General features: G+C 34.8%; 1 protein-coding gene across 9 annotated transcripts in view; it reads right to left on the reverse strand.

Moving 5' to 3' along the window:
- Positions 1–24753, reverse strand: part of LOC126919810 (rho guanine nucleotide exchange factor 17) — a 69763-nt gene that overhangs the window by 23075 nt on the left and 21935 nt on the right. For all 9 annotated transcript variants that reach the window (XM_050729408.1, XM_050729413.1, XM_050729412.1 and 6 more), the window contains exons 6-8: positions 16993–17409; positions 14602–14905; positions 13396–13696 (exon numbers count right to left, since the gene is read on the reverse strand). In XM_050729408.1, the coding sequence (XP_050585365.1) occupies positions 13396–13696; positions 14602–14905; positions 16993–17409 (1022 nt within the window). The remainder of the gene's footprint in view (positions 1–13395; positions 13697–14601; positions 14906–16992; positions 17410–24753) is intronic.

Genomic DNA, 24753 nt, shown 5'->3' on the forward strand with positions numbered 1-24753 from the left:
TAATGTAGCTAAGAACAAAAGAACTAGACGTTAAATAAGCTTTAAAAGAAACATTTCCTTTCAAATAGCTAAAGAGAATCCTTTATATAGCTGACCTGAGTTTACATACTTATTACAATTTGTGGTATTTAGGTGTAAGCTGTATTCAATAGGAAATACATATATCGCGATGTTTCACCAGCATTGCATTTAGCTTCTTCAGAGGTCAATATCAGCGTGTCACTTGACCCCTGAAGAGGCTAACTGCATTGCTAGCGAAATGTCAGAATGTAATTCTCATTCGACACGACCTACATTCGAAAGATTCCAATGGTAACAAAAATCTAACGTGCCAGAAGGTATTCTCATTCATCACTGGCTTTTGAATCTGATTTATTATTTTTGCAAACATTTGTACAAAATTATAATGGTACTTAAATAACGAATCTTAAACGGAATTTATAATAGATAAAATTATTGACGTAAGAATTCATGTAGATATTTTAAAAATCAGGTTAGGAACCTTGACGATGACCAGTCTCTTATTAAATATCTATGAAACTAGTAATAACATTACTAGTCGAGCTTAGGCATTATTTAAATGAAATATTTGGAAAATAATTATTTTAATAATATATCATCTTATTTGATCAGACGTTACTGTAAAATAATACTAAATAAATGATTACTTTTGAGGTAAAAAAGACAAGATAGGCTTATTATATTTAAAAAAACGCGTATTTTAAGATTATTAATTATAAAATGATATAATAAATGATTTAAACATTCGAAAAGTACTCAGATTTAAGGGGAGATATTTTAAAAATTCTCCTAATTTTTTTGATATTGATACAAATCAAATTCTTTCCGATTGTTCCATTGTTCTAGGATATCCTGAACAATCAAAATGTTTCGAGAACAACAAATCCCGTTGTCTCGTGATAAAGATCGCACGTGCCCACGTATTGTACGAGCACGCGCGGACGCTCACGTGTTTACTGACATCGGCATGACACTGATTACGAGAAAAACTATTCTTAGTTGCATAACGCATAAGACGCAACAGATAATCTTATGGCCTGGGCTTAGACAATCGTGATCGACCATTATGACATAGTCATGGTTCGAGTCTCGCCCAGGTGTTCGATCTTTTCCATTTTCGCAATCGTTTTTATATTAACATAGGAAGTTTTCAGGTATCTTTTTTAAGTATATTCTTATTATACCTCTATTATTTTACCTGATATTATTTTAGGTAATTATAAAAAATATAATAACTACAATAACTAGAAGAGAATAGCTCTTATATTGAGGGGAAATAATTACACGTGAATTAAAGTGAAATCCCACAATGAACGAATATTTGATAACGTTCAACTACAATCGAATATCACAGCATGGCAGTTGTAATCTTAGTCCAATATTTGTAAGAAAAATTTATTGAGAAACAACACAAACAAGAGTCCATTCTAAAATCTACAAAAAGAAGTCATTCCTGTATGCTTAATATATTAAAACCGTATCGTAAATACTATGATCCTCATTAAACCCCAAATATATAATGAAAACGTCTCCATTCATAAGCTAATTACTTAATCTACAACTGCATTCACTTAAGTTATTCTCTTAAATGCTTTTACAAGAATTCCTCTGAAAACGAACTTCTATTCAGACAGATTACTCCTCACATCGTTCGATTTATATCTGGATGAAATAAAAAAAAAAATTCTTTTTCTTTTGCCTGCTGCGTTACAGATTATACAACTTCCTACGCATTTTCCACGAAACAATGGAGCGCAATTTCACAGACACAGGAAACGAGGCAGATGGAACGGAAAATACGTCGGTTTTCCGAGCCGCGCATTAATTAGTTTGCCTGGCAAAATTTCGTATTCGCGCGTTATAATCGATGCCAAATGGGCGGGAAAAAATATTGGTATCGGTCGAAACAACGGAATGAGCACGATAGTTACAATGCGTGTGCAATATGATCGGTTGTGTGTGCACATATAGATGGTTGGATTCATGTAAGCATGAAAAGGAAAGCTACCCACGCGGTCTGTGCTGACACGTTCGTTACTTTCGCTGTCCACCGACGGCTGGCTGATGAGTTTGCGATCAGCATTCATCGTCATCCTCTTCTACCGCCTTTGCTAGTCCCTTGATAAGTTTTAAACCCCCTAATCGCGTATCAATCCGGCTCCCCACATTCGAGTCCCATGTCGATTGTTTACCAATCGTCTATCACACTTCGCAATCGTGAGTTTGTCTAATTCGCGAGATTTTCTCCGTCGATAGGTCTAATGATCTGGAGAATCGATTAAAGACATGATCTATATATATATTATTCACTGGTTTTAAAAAATGTCCATTTGATTTTGTTGACGTCTTTGATTAAGTTTCAGATAGATTGTTCGTTATCTAGAAAGCTAAGAGAAGGGATTCATTTTGAAATATTCAGTAGAAGATAGTATGTAGATGGTAGAAGAAAAACATGAAAACTATACTTTTGTTGATTTTTTGATTGTAGTGTCAGTTTATGATTAAATAGGAGAATTTTAAGACGACATAATTGAGTATGAAAGTAACCCGTCGATTATTAAACATAGCGGATAAGTTGACAGAGTTTTATGAAAACTAAAAGTATAATCAATAAGACTAACGAGTTTTATTTTAAAATATTAAAAATATTTTTAAAATATTTAGAGGATCAGTTTCAAAATTTAAAAAGGTTTAAAGTATTTAATCGTTGTTTTTTCATCCTCTACAATACAACTTTATTTAAATGGTAAAAAGATATGGCAATGTCAAATATTTTAATATAAATGAAAAAATGGAAGAATGCTAGATAAGACATTTCAGCAGTATATATCCAACGATCTCGTTTGCCTACTGCATCCGTGTCCCACTAAAAATACCGCAAATCGTGTAAAAGTTATATCCAGTTACAAACACGAAAGAGTTATAACATAGGAAAAGGTGACGACAGGAGAAAAGGAGGTTTTCTTTGATCAGAAGTTCCCCCTTATCAGCCACAAGCGTCGTTCGTTCTATGCTAACGCAGTTTTTATCTGAATAACGTTTTCTTAACGACGTAACACCAGGAAATATTAATAGAAGGGATTAATCATTGGAAAGTTATAATAAATGTTGCAAGTGAGAATCGGCAACCGAATTTAAGCGAAGAAAAATCGCAAAAAAATTGTATCAAAATAAAACGAAACAATTCCAATATCATGTTATGAAATTTAAAAAAGTAATATCTGTAAATAATAGTGTTCCAATATGGATATTTTATGATATTCGTATGATACGAAAATGGTTAAATCTCGTGAACAAAAGTTTATTTCACGTCTGTTCGAGCATTTCGCTTATAAAGTGATTCAGCAGTGCCACTTTAAAAGCTCGGACCGTACGTCCGGCAAGTTTTGGCGTTTCCACGTAGAGCTTTCACACTTCGAGCAGGGATGATCATATGTCGAACACGTCGTGCATGTACCACCGTTCTTCCACGCCGTGTTATATTTAGCTAGCTGACTCAGGGCCCCCCTCGTGAGCTTGCAAGCTCCCCTTTCTGTCTTATTCGCTCTTTCACGCTTGTCCTTCTTTCCACCGAGAAACACGCCATTCCGTACGATTACCGAACCGATTACATTCGAGATTCGAGCGGTCCCTAAAATCTGATTTTCGTATCTTTGTTGATCGACAGGACGAAGTTACAATTTTTGAGTTTGTTTTAAAAATTGCAGTTCATTCTTTTGTGGTATGATAAATATCAAAGATGAATGAATATCATAAATATCATATAAAACTTGTAATCAACGTTACAAATTTAACTGTAACTAATTTTAAAGCACTCGAGTAAAGAAATTAATTAAGATAAAAATTGTATTTCGTGTGATTTTATGTGAACATATTGAAGGATAAAGCTCAGTGAATATGATATTTTTATAATGCTAAATTATTACGATACTTCCAGTTATTATTTGATTTCACAATATTTTTAATTTACGTATAATCAAAATTTCATATTTATGTATGCATGTAAATAGAAAATTATAATTAGAATTGAGATTAAAACGGAAATGTAAACAATTTTCAATTGATTAAAATTATTCTCAGATTTTCTGATGACCATTGATTCCTCGACTGATCGTTAATTTTAATCACTTTTTAAACCACTCTGAAACCACTGCAAACTTCGTTATCGTTCCGTGTGACGAGTGAAAAGTGGAATTCTACCGGTATCCCTGATCAATAATTCAATAATATTTCCACGAACAGAAACAAGACGGACGAATGGTTGGGAAAGTAGAACACCGATATTAGTTTAATGATAAGGGGTCCTTGGAAATCCTAGAACTGGAATGCGTTTTCACGTGAAATTAGACCCTAATAGAGAAACGTGACGTTGCGAGAACAGATTGACAAATGTCGATGCAAGGCTACGTCTATGGCCCTCGTATTCAGTACAACGCGCGTTTCTTCCTCGATGGAATTCGAGAATTCCAATACGGTATGTTTCTGTCGATACGTCTTATGATTCCCGTTATTATCGCAGCGACAGAAGTCAATCTACGATCTACTATATCGATTAGACTAATGACAAACCTAATATCTAATGCATTTTCTATTCTACATGTAAAAGATAGAAAGAGACAGATTTCTTTAAGTATTCGAAGGAATGAAACTTACTAAAATTTGATACTATTAATAGTGAATAAAAAAAAAAAAAAAAATAACAAAAAGCAAATTAATTGATTTAGGAAACTGTTATATATTTTTTTTACTGTATATTTGCTTTATTTGTTGCATATTTTTCGAAGTCATAGTTTATATTATATATATAATTTTAATTTTAATTCAGAAGAACGGATGAAATTGTATAATATCAGAGACACAATTTTTATTTATTGTATAGATCTCCTTCTACTCGTGTAACATTAAACGACAGCTCCACGGAAGAACAGCTTAGAACTAAGGAGCTTTTCTAAGAGACAGGGAAGCTGAAGCACACTCTTTGACCTTTTTATTGCCTTGCATGCCATCGTTTGCATTATCGTTCCGCTGTTTGTTCAACATCGCAGAATCTACCACATCACGCATTTTTACAGTAACCGTAAAAAAAATAAGAAATAATATATCATATAAAGTACAGAAAAATTAAAAAATATTTATATAATTCAAGAAATGAAAAGAATTTAAGACAGACAAAGATAAGCATTTTATATAATAAAGCAACACGATCGTCATTATATTGATCCATTAATTTTATTATACTTTATAAACAACTTCGTGTACTGTACTCGCTAGTCAATATTATCAATTCCAAGAATTGTTCAATGAAATCAGACGATAATACGAATTTTAGTATTCTGAAGGATCTACGCGTTAATCCTGTCTAGAAGCAGGAACAGCAACATGAAACCAAAGATTGACCCTTGACCTTTGTCAACAATCAGGATCACCGGTCCAGTACAAGTTATATTATTTCTGCTGACTGCCAGTTAAAGGGATTAAATATGATTTCCTGCTTCTGTCATGATTTTCGCGTGATAATTTTCAAACGCATAATACGTGGATAACGAATTTTATTTATCAAATACCGTCAGGCTTCACGAGTTCGATTAACACCGTGACTAACTGTGATTACATTATTGCATGATTAATTCGAGACAATTAAGATCGACGGTTAGACGTTTCACTTTATATCCAATTAAACGGTACAACCATATCGAACGATTTAACTCTAGACCGCTAGAACCCGCGAACATCAAGATCGATATGATTATTTTCCTCGTTCCTCAGATTATGAGATGTAAGTGGTACACGACGTTGCGAATAGAATCGAGAATAAATAGAAGGTAGCCGAGCTTACGTGATGTACTAGCAAATATGCAGTTATACCGCTCGCGTAATATTAGTTCTAGCTGTAACCGGCAACGTTTTATCAAGCTCATAAAATTCTCCCGTTATCAAAGATTATCTATTAATGATCCAACTTTCATCTCTAAGTAATCTCCATAGAAATTCAAACGCTCTATTCGACATGCTATTACTCTTCTCGCTAACCATACACCATCTATTGTGTATCATCAACTACATCATACCAAACGAAGCAAAAAAACCTCTCTATAAATCAAACCAAACCAACGTCATCAGCCAGGGACTCAATCAATCGTCATTCCTAACTCTAATCATCGAACACGGCCGCACTAGTTCTCTACTAAACAGCTCTCTTCGATTACCATTCTCAACGACACGATTCTCAAGAGACTCACACGTGACACGGGACGATTTAACGAAGGCTGGATTCAGCCTGGCCACCGAAAAACCTCAGCAAACGGTCACGTCACGTCAAAGTACTCTCGTGTATCACGCCTGTACTCCTCTATTTCAAGATTGTACTCTCGAATCGCAATCCACGACGCTTGTTCGCACTGCGAGCCGCATTCTACTGGCCGATCTCGATCGAAGATTCGCACGTGACACGGGCGATGAGCCGGACGAACCGAGTGCAAAGCTCTTCTCTCGCTCAGTGTCGGAGCTTTCTCGCGATGCGGCAGCGAGACACGGCGTTACGCCTGAAACTGGCGACCCGCCGCACAACCACGACCAGGCTGATCGATGCCCAACAGAATAGCGACCGCTATGCGGAGCAAGAGAGGCAGATGTTTCGCTTCCAGAACGCCGGCGCACTCTCTCACGTGGATTACACGCGCGCACCCATGTATCCTGTTCATCCTGTTCGAAGAGCTTTTGCTGCGCCGCGACCTTGTTCCGGGAAGGCAAGCTCTGAACGACCTTGTACCGTCGCTACAGTTAAACAGCTAACCGATCGCCATAACAATCGCATTTCCGCGAAATCACCAAAGCTCCCGGTTTGGTTCTCCGACTCTCCTCGATATGACTTTCGATTGAACGTTAGCGAAACGCACGTTCCTGTTTTGTTGTATCAGACGGACAACAACTATCAATATATTTTCATGACGTAGGAAGAAAGTCATGGTCATGATTTGGTTATATTGATTTTTGTGATGGTATTTTATGGTACGTATATCATACTTATGTTTGATATTTGATTTTGATGATATTTGTTGATTCGTATCTGTCTAGTCGAGAATTGCTATGGTTGTTACAATCTAACAATGTGGAATTCGTTACTCGAAGTTTAGAGAAAGGAGAAGATTGCACGGAGAAATGTTAGGAAGAAGTATAGTATTCTTTGTATCCAATAATATATTGTCATTGCTAATTAATTACTCCATATAATGGAATAAATATATGTTATTAACTGAAAGTTGTTGAAGATCATTTTTATAGTATGACATATGAATTTATATTATGTTACGTAAATTCCATTGCTAATTGAATAAACATTTTGTAAAAATATACCACGACTCTTTTACTAATTATGTAAATTAATAAAGGAATTGTTTCTTCAAATTTTATTGTACTAAAGAAATTGTAATCATTATTAACATATATTAAATTATTAGCAAAGAATATAACATATACTTTCATATTAGTTTAAGAAAACAACCTTAAAGAATAAATAAGTGTTTATCACTTTAAAATGTTTAATTCTGTACTATTTTATAAGAGAGAGCAATTTAGCAATGCTATAGGCGGAATTCTATTTGCACGTGCCCGCAACAAGTTCATTTAATGACACCGGAAGTATGCACCTGCACCAAACTGAATTAACACACGGTTGTCTATCTCCATAGGACGTCTATCAAGAGCAACTCATTTCTCTCTATAAGAATCGTTTTGTCTACTGTTAATAGATTCCTTTGACATCAAGCTGTTTTTGAAGCATGATTTAAAGCAGAACAACAGAATATAGTTTACCATGAATAAGTAACAGTAAACCATCGATGAGAGCTATTACTCGTTCATTCATTGCGAAATATGATACGGAACCGTGAATTATTTTATACTTTTTAATGTCTCATGCCCTATATTTATTTCGAGGATGGTTGTTTAGTCTGGACAGCGTCTCAGTCAGGAAATTTTCCACCATTTTATTCGAGTTTGTCGAACGCCCTCGCTGCAGTCTGCTTTTCATTCGCCTCGTTCTCATACGGATTGTAGGTTGCTCATTCAATAGCCCCGATATATGAACTTTTGCACATTCAAACTTCCTCCATGAAAGTCATTATGTGTCGCATGTTCGTGTCTAAATTACACATGCTGCAAGCACTCGTTTAGAAATCGTTATATAACGATTATTTGCGGTTGAACTTTATAGCAAAGAGATTGATATCAAATCCATATATTATCCGGGTCTTTTGCGATTAATCTATTAATTTATGGGTTGATGTTTACAGATTTCATCAATAAATATGATTTCCAATGCTAATATTATTGATAAAACTTTCTGCAGATCATAAGTTACGAAATACTAACAATGATAAATTTTGTTACCTAACGATAACAAATTTCATGAAAAACAAATAATAAATTACATAAAATAAATTTTATGACATTCGTAAATTATAATGTATTTCTGATAACAATAAATCTTATTACAAATCGAGATAGTATCAATCCGCTATGTTATACTTAAAGCGATAAAAAATATTTGATCACGTTACTCTGAGACATTCTACCTATAACTATAACTAATTTTATTGCTTCGACACATGTTAAACATATCTCAAACCGGGATGCCAATATAAAATACCAAACGCGCGAGATTAAGTGTCGAAAACGAAAAGAAAAATAGATTTTCAGCAGCTGCGTGAAGTGATAAAGAGGGAGGATCGCCATAAATTATTCAAGAATCTACGTGGGCACCGACGTCACCGCGGACGTCATGATGCTCTGGCATTGTAAGTTTCGCGATTCATTCATAAAATCCTGGGAATCTACGTAATACATACCGACCGAAAATCGATGACATCAGAAAATAGATAAAGAACCGATCTGAAAATATCCTTATTTATCTCGAGCTCCGCTATTTTCAACTGGGTTTTGGTTTATATGTTTTCTTAGCGATCTTTCCACTAGAAATTCTATGCGTTCGCACATAATAACGCTACCATATTTCATGTACCTCCGAACAAGCGTTATTTTCACGAAGCGTCAACTATACGTCTTCTCTCTTTTTCACTTTGATACCTAAAAATTTCCATTCGCCTCGTGTATTAAAATATCTCACCCTCGTAAACGTTCCGATACGTTTGACGTACAGGATATCGTAATAATAAATGGAAATTATACTTTCGAACGTGATCCAACTTAACTCAAAATACTATTAAAGAATCTCTTTGAGTTTCTTGTTGCGGCTACTTGGGTTTCCTGAAAGTTTTCGTGGGAAAATCTTGACAAACGTTACCTGTTCCATGTCACACATGATTCTGTTTTCTTTCTGAGTCTGGCAAAACGTATTTCCTTCGTTCATGACTAATTTCCGCTCACGTGCGAATCATTCGTTTATCTGTATCGTTAATACTGGTCATGTTAAAAAATAAGGAATGCTTGTTTCGAGAAGACAGCAATTTATTTTTGTCTGTTTTCAAACGAGTTATTATTAGATTCTCTCATAAGATGTACGCTTTTTTATCAAAAGTTTTAAATGAAATTGCAAAGAATTGACATTACATTACATTATACTGATCGAATTATCAAACTCACTCCAATGGCTCATCTATCGAGCTGACACATTGAATTTATTAGCGACATTACGTCTCTTTAATGATACACAGTGCACATCTGTCCTAAAAACTTGCCTTCCAAAAAATGTTCAAAGGGAAACGCTGCTGGTCATGAAGTGAATTTTAATTAACGAAAGAGCATCGACCGAACATCCCTTTGCTTGTTGAGACCATAAAAGCGACGTTTCACCACAAAAGCAGGGACGAACTTGCCCGCTTACACAGCACGCACATGTTAAACGTGTCGATGTGTATCCGAGCAAGGTCGGGTTGCGTAAAAATGCCCGCGCGCTAGCCGGCAGATTCCATCGGCACAGTGTGCTGGTAGAGGCCGATCAGTCCCCAGGTACACCTAAGGCCAGGAATATCCACTCGTGCACGCCCCCGCCGTGCCAGAATCAAGGGGACACTACGCTAACCTCGAGTGCACTGGCCAAACCACCAACAACTCATCCCAGAAATATGACCGAACATTATTATTAGATTACGTTTCAGCGACTAACCTGGAGTCGTCTGTCTCGAATCATTCTATGTATACTGTTCACACTGTTACACTTAGCACTGGTACATTTAACAATGCTTCGACTAGCACTGTTCGAGTATTTCGGGAAAGAGCCGTTTCCAGAAGGAAAAGGATTCCAACATTGTATCATTTCTTCAATTTTAGAGTAAGTTTTTCTTTAATGTAATACTTCATATCTCCTTTTTCCTATCACATAATATTACATAATATCAAAAGATTATAAATTTCAATTTCATCGATAAATAAATAATTATTGTACTACATAAAACAATTTAATAATATGATATACAGATATTTAAATATTTGAAAATGGCGAGAAAGGATTCACATTGATAAATAAAATTCACTCCAAAAATTTCTTATCGCTGAACGGACTAAAGAAGAATATCGTCAATAAGTGAGAAAATAAAGAAAGTAAATATTTTCTGATAGCATTCAAAGAATAGAATCCAAATTATGTCTGGCAAACATAAAAATTATTAATGTTTATGAATTTTAAATAAGAATACATGCAAGAATGTATGAAAGTAATCATAATAATTGTAGTTGTTGCATGTTAAGTAAATTACGATAGAATTTACATATCGATGATGAATGTATGTACATTTTGCATATTTTATATGTAATTCGACAGGTTTATGGGTGTTCTACTTGCTAATAAATGCTCGTCTAATCACGGTATTAATCACCGATAATTACAGTTCACAAGTAATTCGCTATAATTATACAAGTTTTTAGATACTTTTATATTATGCAACGATACCAATATGTATCAAGAAACAATATGAACATGGCTTTCTCTAAATATTTTCATTAACATACTTCCTTCCTACTTTCGCTTTCAATCTATTATTCAAACTCTATAAATGATAATTTCTAGAACGTATAACTTCCGAACTAGTAAAAAATAATATCACCTCCAAAAATTAAAAAGTAAAGAAAATGTGATATGACGTTACGAACATTTTTACAAATTTCTTTGGAATTTCTGATTATTTATATCATCTTCTTGCGATATACATATAAACTTATGGAAGCAAGTCGTCTGTTTTCCAAGAAGATGAACACAAATCATGTATACATACAGCTAGATAATAAAATTTAAAAATGAAGTTTAAAAGAAATTTAAAAATGCGGTATTGATCCATTTAGAGTCTGAGAGACTCGTTTCTTGTCCAAAGCTTCTATTTTTCTTACTATTTTCCTTTAACTATTTTCTTTATCTGATAAGAAGAGAGCAAGATGTTCGAATAATCAATTTGAGTCTAAAAATCAATATTTCTTTGTGAAAATTATTCCTAATACATATTCGTGTATTTAAAGCTTCACTGCTGAGGATTATTAAGATGATAAAGTTATTGACTTAACGCATTGAATGAACACTATTTGTATCTTGTAATAGTGAGACATAAGTACCCCATTGTAAATTCAATGTTGTTTCACTGCATTATAAAACTATGAGTAAATTGAAAGATTAAACATATCTCACGTGTGTTTTAATGCGATGAGACATGAATCACTAATATCTCAAGAAGTATATAATATTTAAAAGCAAGATGAGCAATTTGAATATTTAAAATATCCAATCACCATAATCTCACATAAAAATTAAAAGTTACACTATGTACCCTTCATTTCTTACAATTCAACTCTTTCAAACACTTTTCAAATGAACTTCAGCGCGAACACCTACCAGTTCTCGATGTTTCACGTTTCAAAGATCAAAAGCGAAGTCGGACGAACGATCGATATACGATTCGTCGCGCGAACCAATTCGAAGCGGGACAAGCGACGTATTTCATTGCTTCGCTTGAAAATTCGTTGCCAGATGTTACAAGCGACGAGAAAGATCATTGAAGAGATCGTCAGAGATACGATGCTGCGATAACATCAATCGCAGTGTTCTTAACTCGCTCAATAACATTAGCTTCTAATCCTTTTGCTTTTAGTATTTCGCTCGTTAATTGATCTACCGATTGGCCATGAGTAAGTTTTACATAAAATGGGATTATTATTCGCGTAATAGTGTTATTTTGGAAATCGAACAGGAGGAAATCCAATTTAACGAATATTTTTTTTCATACTTGTTAAATGATATACTTGTTGAAGATGAATTTCAATTAATTCCCGGAGTATGTACACATACATATGCATGCAATGTATCTGGGCTGTTCAGGATAAGTAATTCCTAAAGTTTCAGTCATGAGGAATTTGAGTCGTAGTAAATTTACGAGGTAAATAAGAGAGATAATGTTTTGCTATTTTTTATACGCAATAAATATCTTTATAATATAATACCTATCATTTTTGTTATATTACGTGTAGACTCATACAAATTCATGTGCTACTTAAGACAATTAAAGGATCGTTTCTCGTATTATTTTAACTTCTATGTCTACTTCTTTTATCTGTACGCTTTTTCAATTACTGCTTTTTTAAATGATGCCTTTATTACAGTAGCGTACAAATAACATATGAATCTTGCGAGACTCTTTCACCTGATTGGTGTAATAGAATCATTCATAATAGAAATCTTCTAACTATTTTGATCATATTTTTATGAAGATGAGTGAAGTAAAATTTAAATAGAAATTTGTTCCGCCCCCTAAGTATTACAATTTCATTTTGCATATTTTATGTACTTTTACATATTATGTAGATTATGTATATTTTCCCACATTTGAATTTCCCATATGTGCACAAACATCCGTAGTCTAATTATATGAAAGCGGTTCTTGAGACGAGTTCAAGAACCTACCACACAACAGACATGAAGTATCATGAATTGTTGATTAAACAAATTTTATTTTTCTCAGCAATTACTATAAATCTTGAAACTCTTTATATATTTTATTCACTAATTTAACACTTATTACATTTATTCACTAAAATCGTCCATTCTCGATCTTTCATAGTTAAGTCGAATTTCAACATAGAACAGAATTTCCAAGAAAAACCATTTGAACAGTGGAACCGTTCAAACAGACTCGAATAATGTTCAAATCACGAAGCTTCGGATAATAAAGGTTGCTATTCGGTTGTACGATCCACGGAATATGCTTATTTATCTTCATTCAACTAATGGTTCAGAATTTGACTTGCCTTGCATTAAATTATCCTCGACTTCATTCACCTATCTATCTTTGTTCTCTTATTCAGTTTCTCCGATTTCTCCCTCGTCCAAGCATGTCGTGCGTTCAAGTAACGCATATTAGGTTTAATAGTACTCACGTTTCGATGCGCCGGTGCACGTGCCACCCTCTCTGAAGATCCTCGAAGTAGTTCCGCGAGGAGTTCGGGACTTGGTCCCGGAAGGCCTTCAAGTTTGCTCGGGCTGGAAGTGGTTCTATGATGACAGGGCGTGGGTGGCTCTGAACCGCTGTTATTCGAGCTTGCGTTGTACGAGAGATTCTCGGAAACTTTTCTACGTGGACGTAGACCTTCCTCGAGAGAGATATCGGCAGTTCGCGGTTTCGCCATCTCTGCCTCCAGCATTTGCCCGTAAGGACCACGGAGAGGTCTTTTACTATATCTGGACAGATGAGAACGAAATTAAAATTAATATTAGAATTAGAAAACGGGTTGCATTTCGTTAAATAATACCTTTAATGATACGTTTCAACGTAAGTTTTATAAAGGCTATTAGGTTGCTATATTTTCTTTTGTCGGTATATTATTATAAAGGATTAATAGGACATTATTGGCTTGTTCGAAGAGTTCATAGCGTAATTTAAGGAAAATTAAAAGACATCTCTATGATATCCACATTTCTTTAATGTATGCACCGTTTCTTTCAATAACTCTTTGCAACTTATTGCATAACTTCATAATCGTTGTGAAAAAGCCCCTCCTTTATAACAACGAATTTTGTACCTACCTTAAAAATGAAACGCTTTCTATGGACCATTACAAAATTTGTTTAACGAATACGTTTGTCACAAGCAGTATTTTGCACGGGAAATAATTCTCCTCAAGTCTCATTAAATGTAGAATATTTTCAAAATGCATAGAATTAAAGGAGAAATTGATTCTAATTAGGCCGATTAAAAGAAAATATTCATAAATAATTATATCTAGTAAATTAGAAATTTCAGTAACGAGTTAACATTTCTTTCTTTAATTTTCCTAATTTTATGATTATAGAAGAAGATTTATTCCTATGCAATCTATATAAGATCTAATTTAATATTAGCTAATGTGTCACGTGAAATTGCCAAAACTCCTGTTTGTTCTCCAAAACCCATCCCCTATTCTCATTCATTCAATTCTAATCTGGATTGCGATAACGATACTCGAACAAGTGTTAGACAAAGAGGGTGTCTTTAAGCAAACATTCGAACCTCTGGCAATTTTCTGCTCTTAAATCGTATCCGTAAGCAGGCGCTTCGGGTCTATTTGCATTCTATTCCGATATATCAGCGGTCGTTCTCATGTTACCTTCTAGGCGTGTGGCCCTCGCAGTCGGAGAGGTCGCTAGGCGTCGCAGGTGGCTCATCTCTTTCCTCGCTGCTCTGAGCTGACAGTTTGTTCCTGTCGGTGTCCAAGGACTCTGGCCATTGGGTTATGTACACGCCCTTTCTCCTTTTACTGGTATCCCCTCGGTACCTTCTAGTTTTGCCCGATGGCGATGACGCTTCAGAGGGTGCCTCGCTTGCCGCCTCGCTACCTTCGCTAGCTTGACTCAGCCGTGGCTCCTCAGGTGGGGGTGTTATTATCACTTCGTGCGGTTCCAGTCTATTTTCTGTAGGAAATGATTAACTTCGTTTCAATCATTAATTCGATGGGGTAATAGCGTTAATGAAAGCGTTAAATGAATTGGTTTCTTTCAATATTTTTGATAAATTGACATTAGGCGATTAAATTATTGTATCTGGATTTCTGGTTATTTCCTTGCTTATGAACGAAGCATTTCTTGGACTAGGTACGCAATAACTGCGTGGATAATATTTGTTTATACTAATTTTATGCTGAAAACCGTTTTATAGCCAACGGTTGACCTATCAGAAAGGTACAGAAATTTGCGGCTGTATTTAAAAACACGAAGCAAGATTCGATTTACGTTAATCAGACATATTGATACATTCCTAGCAAAAATATCAAATATCTAGAAAAAGATTAATTAGAATATATATAGTGGATTTATGATTTGGTTAGGAATCACAGAATTTTATAATGATATTTTTTCGATAACTTTAAATATATGTGAGTAAATAAATTAGTACTCTGTGTAGGTTACATCAAACTCCAGTTTTGCATTATCTTTTACAAGAAATTACATATGAAAAATTTAACAGTATCCGAGACTTATGAAAAAAGTTTCATTTCATGTTCGGATCATTTGAAGGACTGACTACAGACAAGATCATCCAACGTAGAAAAAATGTTTCTAATCTGCGATCATAAACCAAAAAAGCGATCAGGTTTTACTTGAATTTAACCTTCAATACAGAAAGTGAACACAATGATAAATAACGTAGTTGGAAAACAACGGTTAGAAAATAATCACTAGTCAGTTGGTTTAATGACTCAGAACTAACGGAAGTCTACTTATTCAATAAACAGAAAGAACAATATTCCGAAAGATTGCGCTAGAAACAAACGTACACCCCGTTTCTTCCAACTTCTCTCAACCTTCTTCTTCCTCGTACAAAAAAAGTATAAAATCAAGTCGAGTTAACTATTGTCGTGATAGGTCAACGTATGAGCGTGATATTTACTTAGATTGGCGAACTCCGGACCAGAGTGAACGGGCGTGAAGTCATCAATGAAGATGGGTAGAACTCTATGACGTTGAAATTTCTATTTCGACCCTGGCACCCACCGTTCCGAAAATAGAGCCACGCGAAATAAAGTGGAAACTTGGGTGCACCTTTGTACCCATACTCCTGTCGATGCAAAAATAGTCCTTCTTTCCCTTACCCCTGTTCACCACACTGGGACAGGCGAAAATATTTGGCCGGCTCATCCGCTTCGATTCGATGCTCTAATCTAATACATCAACGACACCGGCGGACTTTCAACGGCCGATTCCTAATTCTTGCCAGTCGATGCTTCGATAAACGTGTCAACGAATATCCGATAATTAAGAGCGGACCCGTGGGTCGTTGAATCCTCCGCGAGCATACGGTGAAACGTTTCTCTATTAAGATGCGCGAGGGTGATAAGCCACGTGAAACGAATGTTGATATGAGTATTGAAGATGGGAAGAGGGTGAACCGCGGCGAAGGTGCGATTCTGGCACGGATAAAGTCATTAAATTAAAATTACAAGCTGCGAGGATGTCGGATTTAGTAATATTATGTTGCCAATTTCCACCATCGAAATCAGCCAAATAACAAACTGTTGCTACATGGAAGGAAGGAGTTCCGCGGATTCAGCTGTTTCCTGCGTTTACGATGATCGTTCTTATTTGAGATACTCGTGGATTTCTAGGTTTTGCGCTTGTATACATTGTTCAAGAAAAGTCTGATAAATTTGTTGAATGAGTCGATTCGAGGAAGTTATATTTTGGAGAATAATAAGAAGTTATACTTTAGACGATAATTTCGATACGACAGGTCAGGGGAAATAGATCACTCTAACAGTCCTAGTTCCTTAGTAGTAACGAACATTATAAACTTTAAACGTTAAACAAGCTTTAAACATTAAACAACATTATAAACTTTAAACTTTAAACAAGTTTTACAAACTCAAGAAAAGAACTGTTGCATGACAAACCTCCAGATCGATCAACTAATCGTTTCTTTGCAAATAGCCAAACCCATACAAAACCTTCTCTTTTCGATAAAAAAAACTCTACCGTTTGTATAATACTCGACGATAACCTACCTTTCTGCACGGTTTCTTCGATGGGCGCATTTTCAACGAGCGGAAAAACGGGTTCAGATGTGACGATCTCAATAGGAGGCTCAGTTTGCACCAGATCGACTCTTGGCTCGTTGATTTCTGGCACCGGCGGTTCTGGGCTGGTGAGTGCACTGGAAGTTGCCAGACTGTCAGAACCATCGCTCCTCGGTCGAATTTCCTCAACGTTTCCGGTTTGAGGTACACCCAGACCTTCCGCGGAACCAACGGCGCTGTCGACGCTAGGCGTCGATGTTCTCGGACTCTGACGATTGGGGCTGTTCTGTGGTGTGGAAACCACTGGACTGACGTCCCCTCGTCTTCGTGGTAACGTGCTTGCACGAACATCCTTGTTTTCTGTGCGATTCGACGTGGCTATTGGCTGAGCCTTCTGTCGACTAACTAGAACACAACATTCGATGAAATATAAAGGTTTTTATATTTTATATCGAACATTTTAGAACAAGTAGGAAGTTATTCAACATGGACGAATGTTGGGTCTGTTCAAAATGTTCGTAGCATTTTTTATTGTGGATATATTCTATTTTATTCTGTATATTTTATTTTCAATGAGATTTCAAGAGGATTATTTACTATATATCTTTATAAGATTCTGCTTGAAAAATACTATTTTTAGTTTGCACTAGACAAACTCCTGGATAGATTAAATAAAAGTGATACTGAGGAGATAAAGGATACAGTAAAGTTAAGTTACAGTAGGAAGTGTAGGATAGGGCTTTCTCGTTTCAGACCTCGTTTTTAAGAAAATTGAGTTTGAAATAGCAACGAGTGCATATGTACTCGATGGATTTCAAACTTCATTTTCTCGAAACCGGAACACCAAATAAAAAGATCTTATTCTTTCCTCTCAATGTAATAGAATTATCAACTGTATTATCTCTTCTAATATATGCTATATATTTATCACGGGTAGATGTCATAAAATTAATAACGCAATTAATTAAACCTTTGTAAACTAATTCGATAAGTCTTGTGCAGCGATCTTTATCTGTAAAATTACTATTTGCCATATTAAAATCAACAGCTAAGGAAACTTGGTGAAAAGAAACAGATGAGTACACATCTATCACACGACAGAGTATATGGTATATACCTAAGTCGATTCATATTGACAAGTAAAAATAACTATTAATAATTTCTTTAGAAAACTATACTAAACTCTATTCTATCTATACAATATTTGTATAATAGACTTTGCTTACCTTCTAAAATTCTATGTAGCATACGATCACTGTTTTAAAATAAAACTTTCCAAATTTACGTATAAAACAACCAATCTTAATATTTCACTTCAAATTGATTTTCAAATATTATCTCAACTCTATACAAGAAAACGCTGTTCTTTGGTTCAATATTTATTGCTCAATTTCTCCAGCTTATCAATTATCCAGAACGGAACGAAACGGTAGCGTGTTTCTTGAGTAAAAAAAGCAAAGAGAGCAGCAGTAAAAATCAAAAGTAAACTTCCGCCGGATCAATCGTTCCCGAACACCTTTCCTGACTATGAATCACTGGTTTTTAATCGAACTGTCTATCAAGAGATACCTGGAAACGGAGAAAGAAAATACACATTGGTAGATCGCGTGTTAACCGAGTAGAAAACGGACGAGAGTAGATTTTTAATAGGATCGTGAGCGGATTTTCGCATACCGGTGGCTGTTGCGAGGTCATCACGATGAGCAAGACCACGAGAGAACGAGAGAGCAAGTTCTAATTACCTCCTCGAGTGTCAGGTAAGTTTGGCAGCCCTCTCAACACGAGGAGGTGGACCATTCCAATAATAATAAACAGAGTATACGAGTGGGAACGGGAACGAAGATCTCGGTGACGTTCCAAACCGACAGCACGTCGTCTTGGCCGAATTCCCGCGAATATAGCGACCGATTAAGAGACGAACTCTGCCGTTTTCGAAGCTTCTGTTATTCCGTTCTATCAATTATATGGTATAGAATATCACTGACAAGATTCTAAAATTTAACTATCCAATTTAACCATAGATATTTGATTGACATAATTTCAATTAAGGAACATCCGTGCTTTGAAATAATTGTCTTTTAAGAACGTATTATAATAAATTCAATATTATGATCATTCGATCCAAGTGATAAAGATGTTCTTATGCTATATAATTTCTTTGTATATGTACTGTAAATTGTTGGTTTAGAATTATAAATACTATGATCTTTATCTCAATTATCTTATTTTTACATGTATATAATTAATGTAATATAATACATGTATATATAGTACATAGATGTATATAATTTGAAGTTCATAAAACAGCTGATAAAAAGAATTAGATATTTTTTGGTGCTTTCTGTCAAGTAGACAATTTAGATTCATATAAAATTTCAACAAACAGTAGTAAAATTTATTTAGAAATTACATATCTTAAACTATAGTGGATTACTAGCGATAATTTAGCTTTTGAGTATATATATTGTGCGCTAATAAACACGCTCCAAGTGCATGCAGCAAATTTATTCGCTGTCTAAGGAAACGCAGCACATTCGTGTTACTAATTTGGCACAAATTCTGTACATAGCGTAATCTGTATCTAATAGCATAATAAATATACAGTACAGACTATTAAAGATCTTCTGGACGATCGCAACTTTTGTTATATTTACTATGACTTGATATTAAAATTTCCTTTAATAGGAAACTATTATTCTATGCAAATTTTAATAGCATTTCGAGAAGGAAGTTTCGCATTCTACATATCTGAAAATACGATCTTACGTTGTGAAAATTAAAAGTAATAAGGAACTTGTTGATCGTACGGCGAACCTACCGATAATTACAACAGATGTTGTAAATCATCGAGAACGATCATAATGAATTCCGTGTTACCCCGGCCTTCCCGTAATTATCGTCACAGTAATTAAACGTCAAATTGACCGCTATGTAAATCTTTTCATTGCGGTAAAACACACATCCGTTAATTTAGTTCACAGTTTTCTGTATGAGAAAACTTCTCCTGAGCATAAATATCGGGATAGGAAAAATAGTGGAACTTGAGAACGTATGCACACGATATGACTATACGCTCCAGAATATCACATATTCATACGCTTTTCGCTTTAATTAATATCATCTAAAAAGAAGAACATAGTGCGATTTAACTATTCGTTTTCCGAATTCATTTAAACTACTGTTCAGGAGATTCCAATACGAAAACCATAAACGGAAGACATGCTAAGATTGCTCTCTAAGAAGAAATATTTTAATTATTTTAGTATTTTAGTTCAAAAGAGAAACATCTAATCTAATATTTATTATCAATTTATTTATTCATCAATTTCTCACAACAAATACCCTATTCGTTGCGAAAATCATTTTACATCATAAAACCCGTTTCCATTTCATAAGAAACATTTTCACCGTACAACAGAGAGTTCCTTTCTTCGCAATTCATTCTTTTTCCGGTTATTTTCCACCTAAGATCATAATCAGTTTCCGTGTGTCGTTTTCATTAGAACAATCTTCGCCGGAGGCAACGTGATCGTCAACTTCATGATCGTAATCACTATCATCGCGTACGATTCTTTTCGTTTGTCGGACGATGATAGTGGGATAAGAGGAAATCTATTATCTAGCGCTGCTTTCTCTCGATCTCTTTTTCCCCCCATTCTGAATGCTCAACGTTCTCCCGCTGTTAATGGCCGAGAGGATCCGTGGACCGTAGCTGTATTTCAGAAGATACCTTGTTATACGTCCTCGTAAACCGTCTTCCGAACGTAAAAGGTGTCCCGCAAGAGATTTGTTGGCGCGTTAGCTCGAAGCGTTTCCGGCTTGCGCCACGCACGCGATTTGCCGCGTTTCATGCCTTCGGCCTTGTTACACATTGAGAAGTCGGCGTCCTTTTTTTTCAAATTTTCTTTCGTATAAGAAAGAATCAAAATTTTTCAGTAAATCGATGTGAAATAAAAAAATTTATACATTGAAACGAAAAAAGTCTAAAATAGAAAACTGCTCATTACTCCAATATCTAACAATGAAACGACGTTTTTCCTTTTACTACGTAGCTAATAGTTTTTGGATTTTAAGCAGCTCTAAAAAATTTGTTTATTTTGAATTGCTTGTATCAAAATGCGTATCGAAACAATTCTACTTTGAATTGTAATATTGTACTTGGTAAATAAAAGACTTAAATAAAGATACCCCAGTTTTATGACTTTTCATAGTGGAGTGACACATCTCAAAGAAATGTGCAGTCTAGCAATCTAGCAGTCTAGCAATCTAACAATATCTTTCTTTACTTCTCATGAATGTGATTTTGGACTCCAAACTATACGGACGAAAGGTAAAAGAAATATGTAGGGTAAAAATTATTAATGATATTTCTGTTATATTTTTTCAACAAAGAGGGAAGAACTACAGATTGTTTGAATGGTATTCCCTTTAATCAGAAGCTTGTTGTAATGACATCCGTGAATTACATAATCCGTCCATTTTGTAAATGTACCCACGATTATTTTTTAAACTGCAGAAAAGAAGATTTACACCGACTGCTTTCTGCAATGCATCAATCGCTCTTCTTCGGTAAATATTTCTCTTAAAACAAAGATTTTCTCTTTCAAAATATCTGGTTCATGCACAGTAGCGTTTTTTCTTTTAAATATTCTGAATTTGTCATTATGCTAGATATTTAACAAAACGAAAAATGACCTTGAAAGAAGGTTTTACAAGGAAGCGATATTTATATTACTTATATCATTTATATAAGTGATAACTATATTACACAAAAGCTAGATTTTAATTTCTACAAATAAGTCTTCCAGAATCAGAAATTTCAAACAAATCACGTATACAGTAATACAAACTATAATAATAATAGTAGTATTTGCATGAACACAATAGGAGAAATACACAAATCGCATTTTCCTTTTGCCAGTGCCATCGATTACCTTTTGGCCAACTATGTACCACACAATGCGACAGTTCAAATAATTACCTGAGCAAATAATACTCTTATTTAGGCTATGGACACAAAATGCATTATCTTTAAGGCCGTTCACGATACAAGTGCAACGGAAACCGATTTTCTCTAATATCTCTGTTATTTCTATTTCTTTATTATGAAATCGAAGCTGCCTTCGTTCGGTATGTAGTTCAGGGTTGTAACTGTACATCTAGACGAAAGTCAATGTTACGCGACTACCGATGTCGAAACGAAAAATCCAGATCTTTAGAAAAGCGTTTACTATTTTCGGCACTGAGTGTAAACTGTGTATAGACGTTCTTCACTTCTCTTCTTTTTTTCTTCCTTCCTCTCTGGATGAGGAGATGAAACCAGTATCTCGCTGCAAGCTACTGCGCGTATAAAGGCTTCATGTTTCGCAAAAGGACGAGAAACCGTTTATGATAAATGAAACGCAACAATAGCATTATTGATAATAACGTGTAGATTGTAGATTTTTGTACAAATTCATATACACAGGCTCACGAAAGTATTTGAACACTTGTAGACATCTTTTATAAATATATTATGCATATTATACGAAAGTTCCATTATTCAACTTAATATATTTATGACTTTTCATATTTAAATGTCCTGTAAATGCACGAATATTCAATTTAGTGATGTACTGTGAAATACAGTACAACTCCCTTTATTGAAACCAAATATTACATAATGTTTGAATATTGCCGGCTGAATCCACTTATCTAAACGCGAAGTACTGTGAAAAGAATCAATTAATTCGTATTATATAAATTGTTTATTCCTCGATAGATTCAAATCTTGAATTCGAATTTCTTCGAATGCAATTGGATTATTTTTGAAAATCTCGAGTTCTTAATACTCCGATCAGTCGTGAAAATTTTGGTTGGAAATCTTGATCGGTCTCAGAGCCTTTAAAACCTAATGAGTATTCAGTATCTTATATCTTCAACTATATCTACGATTATTTATCAGTACAATCTCTTACATCATTCTACAATACCTTCTATTATATTTTATCTTCATTATTCTACGTGAAATATTGATTACCTATTCATCAAGTTTTCAAAACATTGCACTCTATAAAGATTTTCAAGACTTCCACGATTCTCAAAACTTATCGAAACATTAAAATCCAAAATTAATCAGAACTTTCAACAGTTTTTGGCATCGAATCGTACTCCTACTGATTCAAATTGCGACAGTATTGTAAAGCATCGAATTGGTTTGAATTGCATCGAAATTGAGATTCAACTGTTTATCGTTAAACATCGATTGATGCCAGACGGTGAGAAGTTTCGCACAGGAAAAGCATTCGGAATTCTCGAAAATTATTGGACTGGAATTCACGAATAAAATATGGCTATACGGTGTATCGAGTGAATTTAGGACGTAGGCTTCTTTAACACGCGTGAAATTTAGAAAGCAGACTTGTATTCGCAAGAAGAAGAAAAAGAAAGATGCCAAGGTAGAAGACGAAATGTTTAAGAGAAAAAGTAAAAAAAATAAACTTTTCCTATACTAAAAATGTGTTTCGATAATGAAGAAGCATTTCGTGAGATATTTTTACGAATTTAGATTGCTCCTATCTTTAATCATACAAACCGTCATCTAAAGTGATTCATGAAAGTATTTTAGCATTTAGTATAGACAATTTTCATGAGTATATTGCGTGTATTATGCGAAATTTTTTGAAACTGCACTGGCATTGTAACGAGATGTGTTCCTTACGATTACAGTAAAAGAATTTAAAACTAAATGTGACGAAAAAAAAATAGTGAGCACACTCCCGCTCATGGTCACAATGTTTGAAAACAGAGTCCATTAAGATAAATTGACTGAAGAAGATTGCAAATGAAATGTGTTAACGCAACGTTGGCCTTAATGGTTAGTAAAAAAAGAACAGAATGAAGAACATTTTCCACACGAAAGATGTTTTCCAGTAACGAACAAACATTTTGCGAGATATTCGCTGCTTTTTACGGATTTAGATTGTCCCTATCCTCAGTTATACAAACCGACACCTACATGAATATAATAATAGACATAATGGGTAGTGTTTATTTGGCTAACCGCCATGCCGCCCGAGTCTGCATTCTCGCGCGCAGCTCCCGGACTTGCTGGCCAATATTTACAAGTACACAATCGGCCGTATACAAATCATATAATTAATTGACAATGTTTTTCCTTCCAAATTTCCGCGTTCGCCACAGGGGCGATTACTTATCGTGTTTCGAAATGAAAACGAAACGATATTGGCCGTAACATTATCGCGTCCCGTTATGTAACTCGTAACTTCTAGCTCGCGTTTTATCTCCGCATTTTATCTCTGCGCTTTATCTTCACGTTTCTTAACTTCATTCTTTCCCTTTTTTGTTTCCGACTTCGCGCTCATGGCGTTATTAAATGAACTTCGAAGATCATGATACGTGGAACGTTTAATGTTTTGGCTGGCCTTGGAGAAAATACTTGCATGGGAAGTAGAGATGAACGATAAGGATGGAGTTGAAGATCTCATTTTTATTCGTTTTTCTTGTTGTACGCTACACTGGTTCGTTTGCCAAGCTTGGGAAAAATATCAGGATTTTAATTAGCTTGTAGCTTTAATATTATGTTCAAATCTTTTGTATTTGAATCTTTTAGTTGTTAATTTTTTAACAACTAAAAAGACTCATGATGTTTTAGGAAAAGTATTAAGAAGATTGAAACAAGGAATAATGCATATCAATAACGATCCTCTCATACTAAGATACAAATTAACAAACAGAAGAAATTAAAGT

The sequence above is a fragment of the Bombus affinis genome, chromosome 8 (assembly GCF_024516045.1).
Source record: "Bombus affinis isolate iyBomAffi1 chromosome 8, iyBomAffi1.2, whole genome shotgun sequence".
NCBI classification, from domain to species: Eukaryota; Metazoa; Arthropoda; class Insecta; order Hymenoptera; family Apidae; genus Bombus; species Bombus affinis.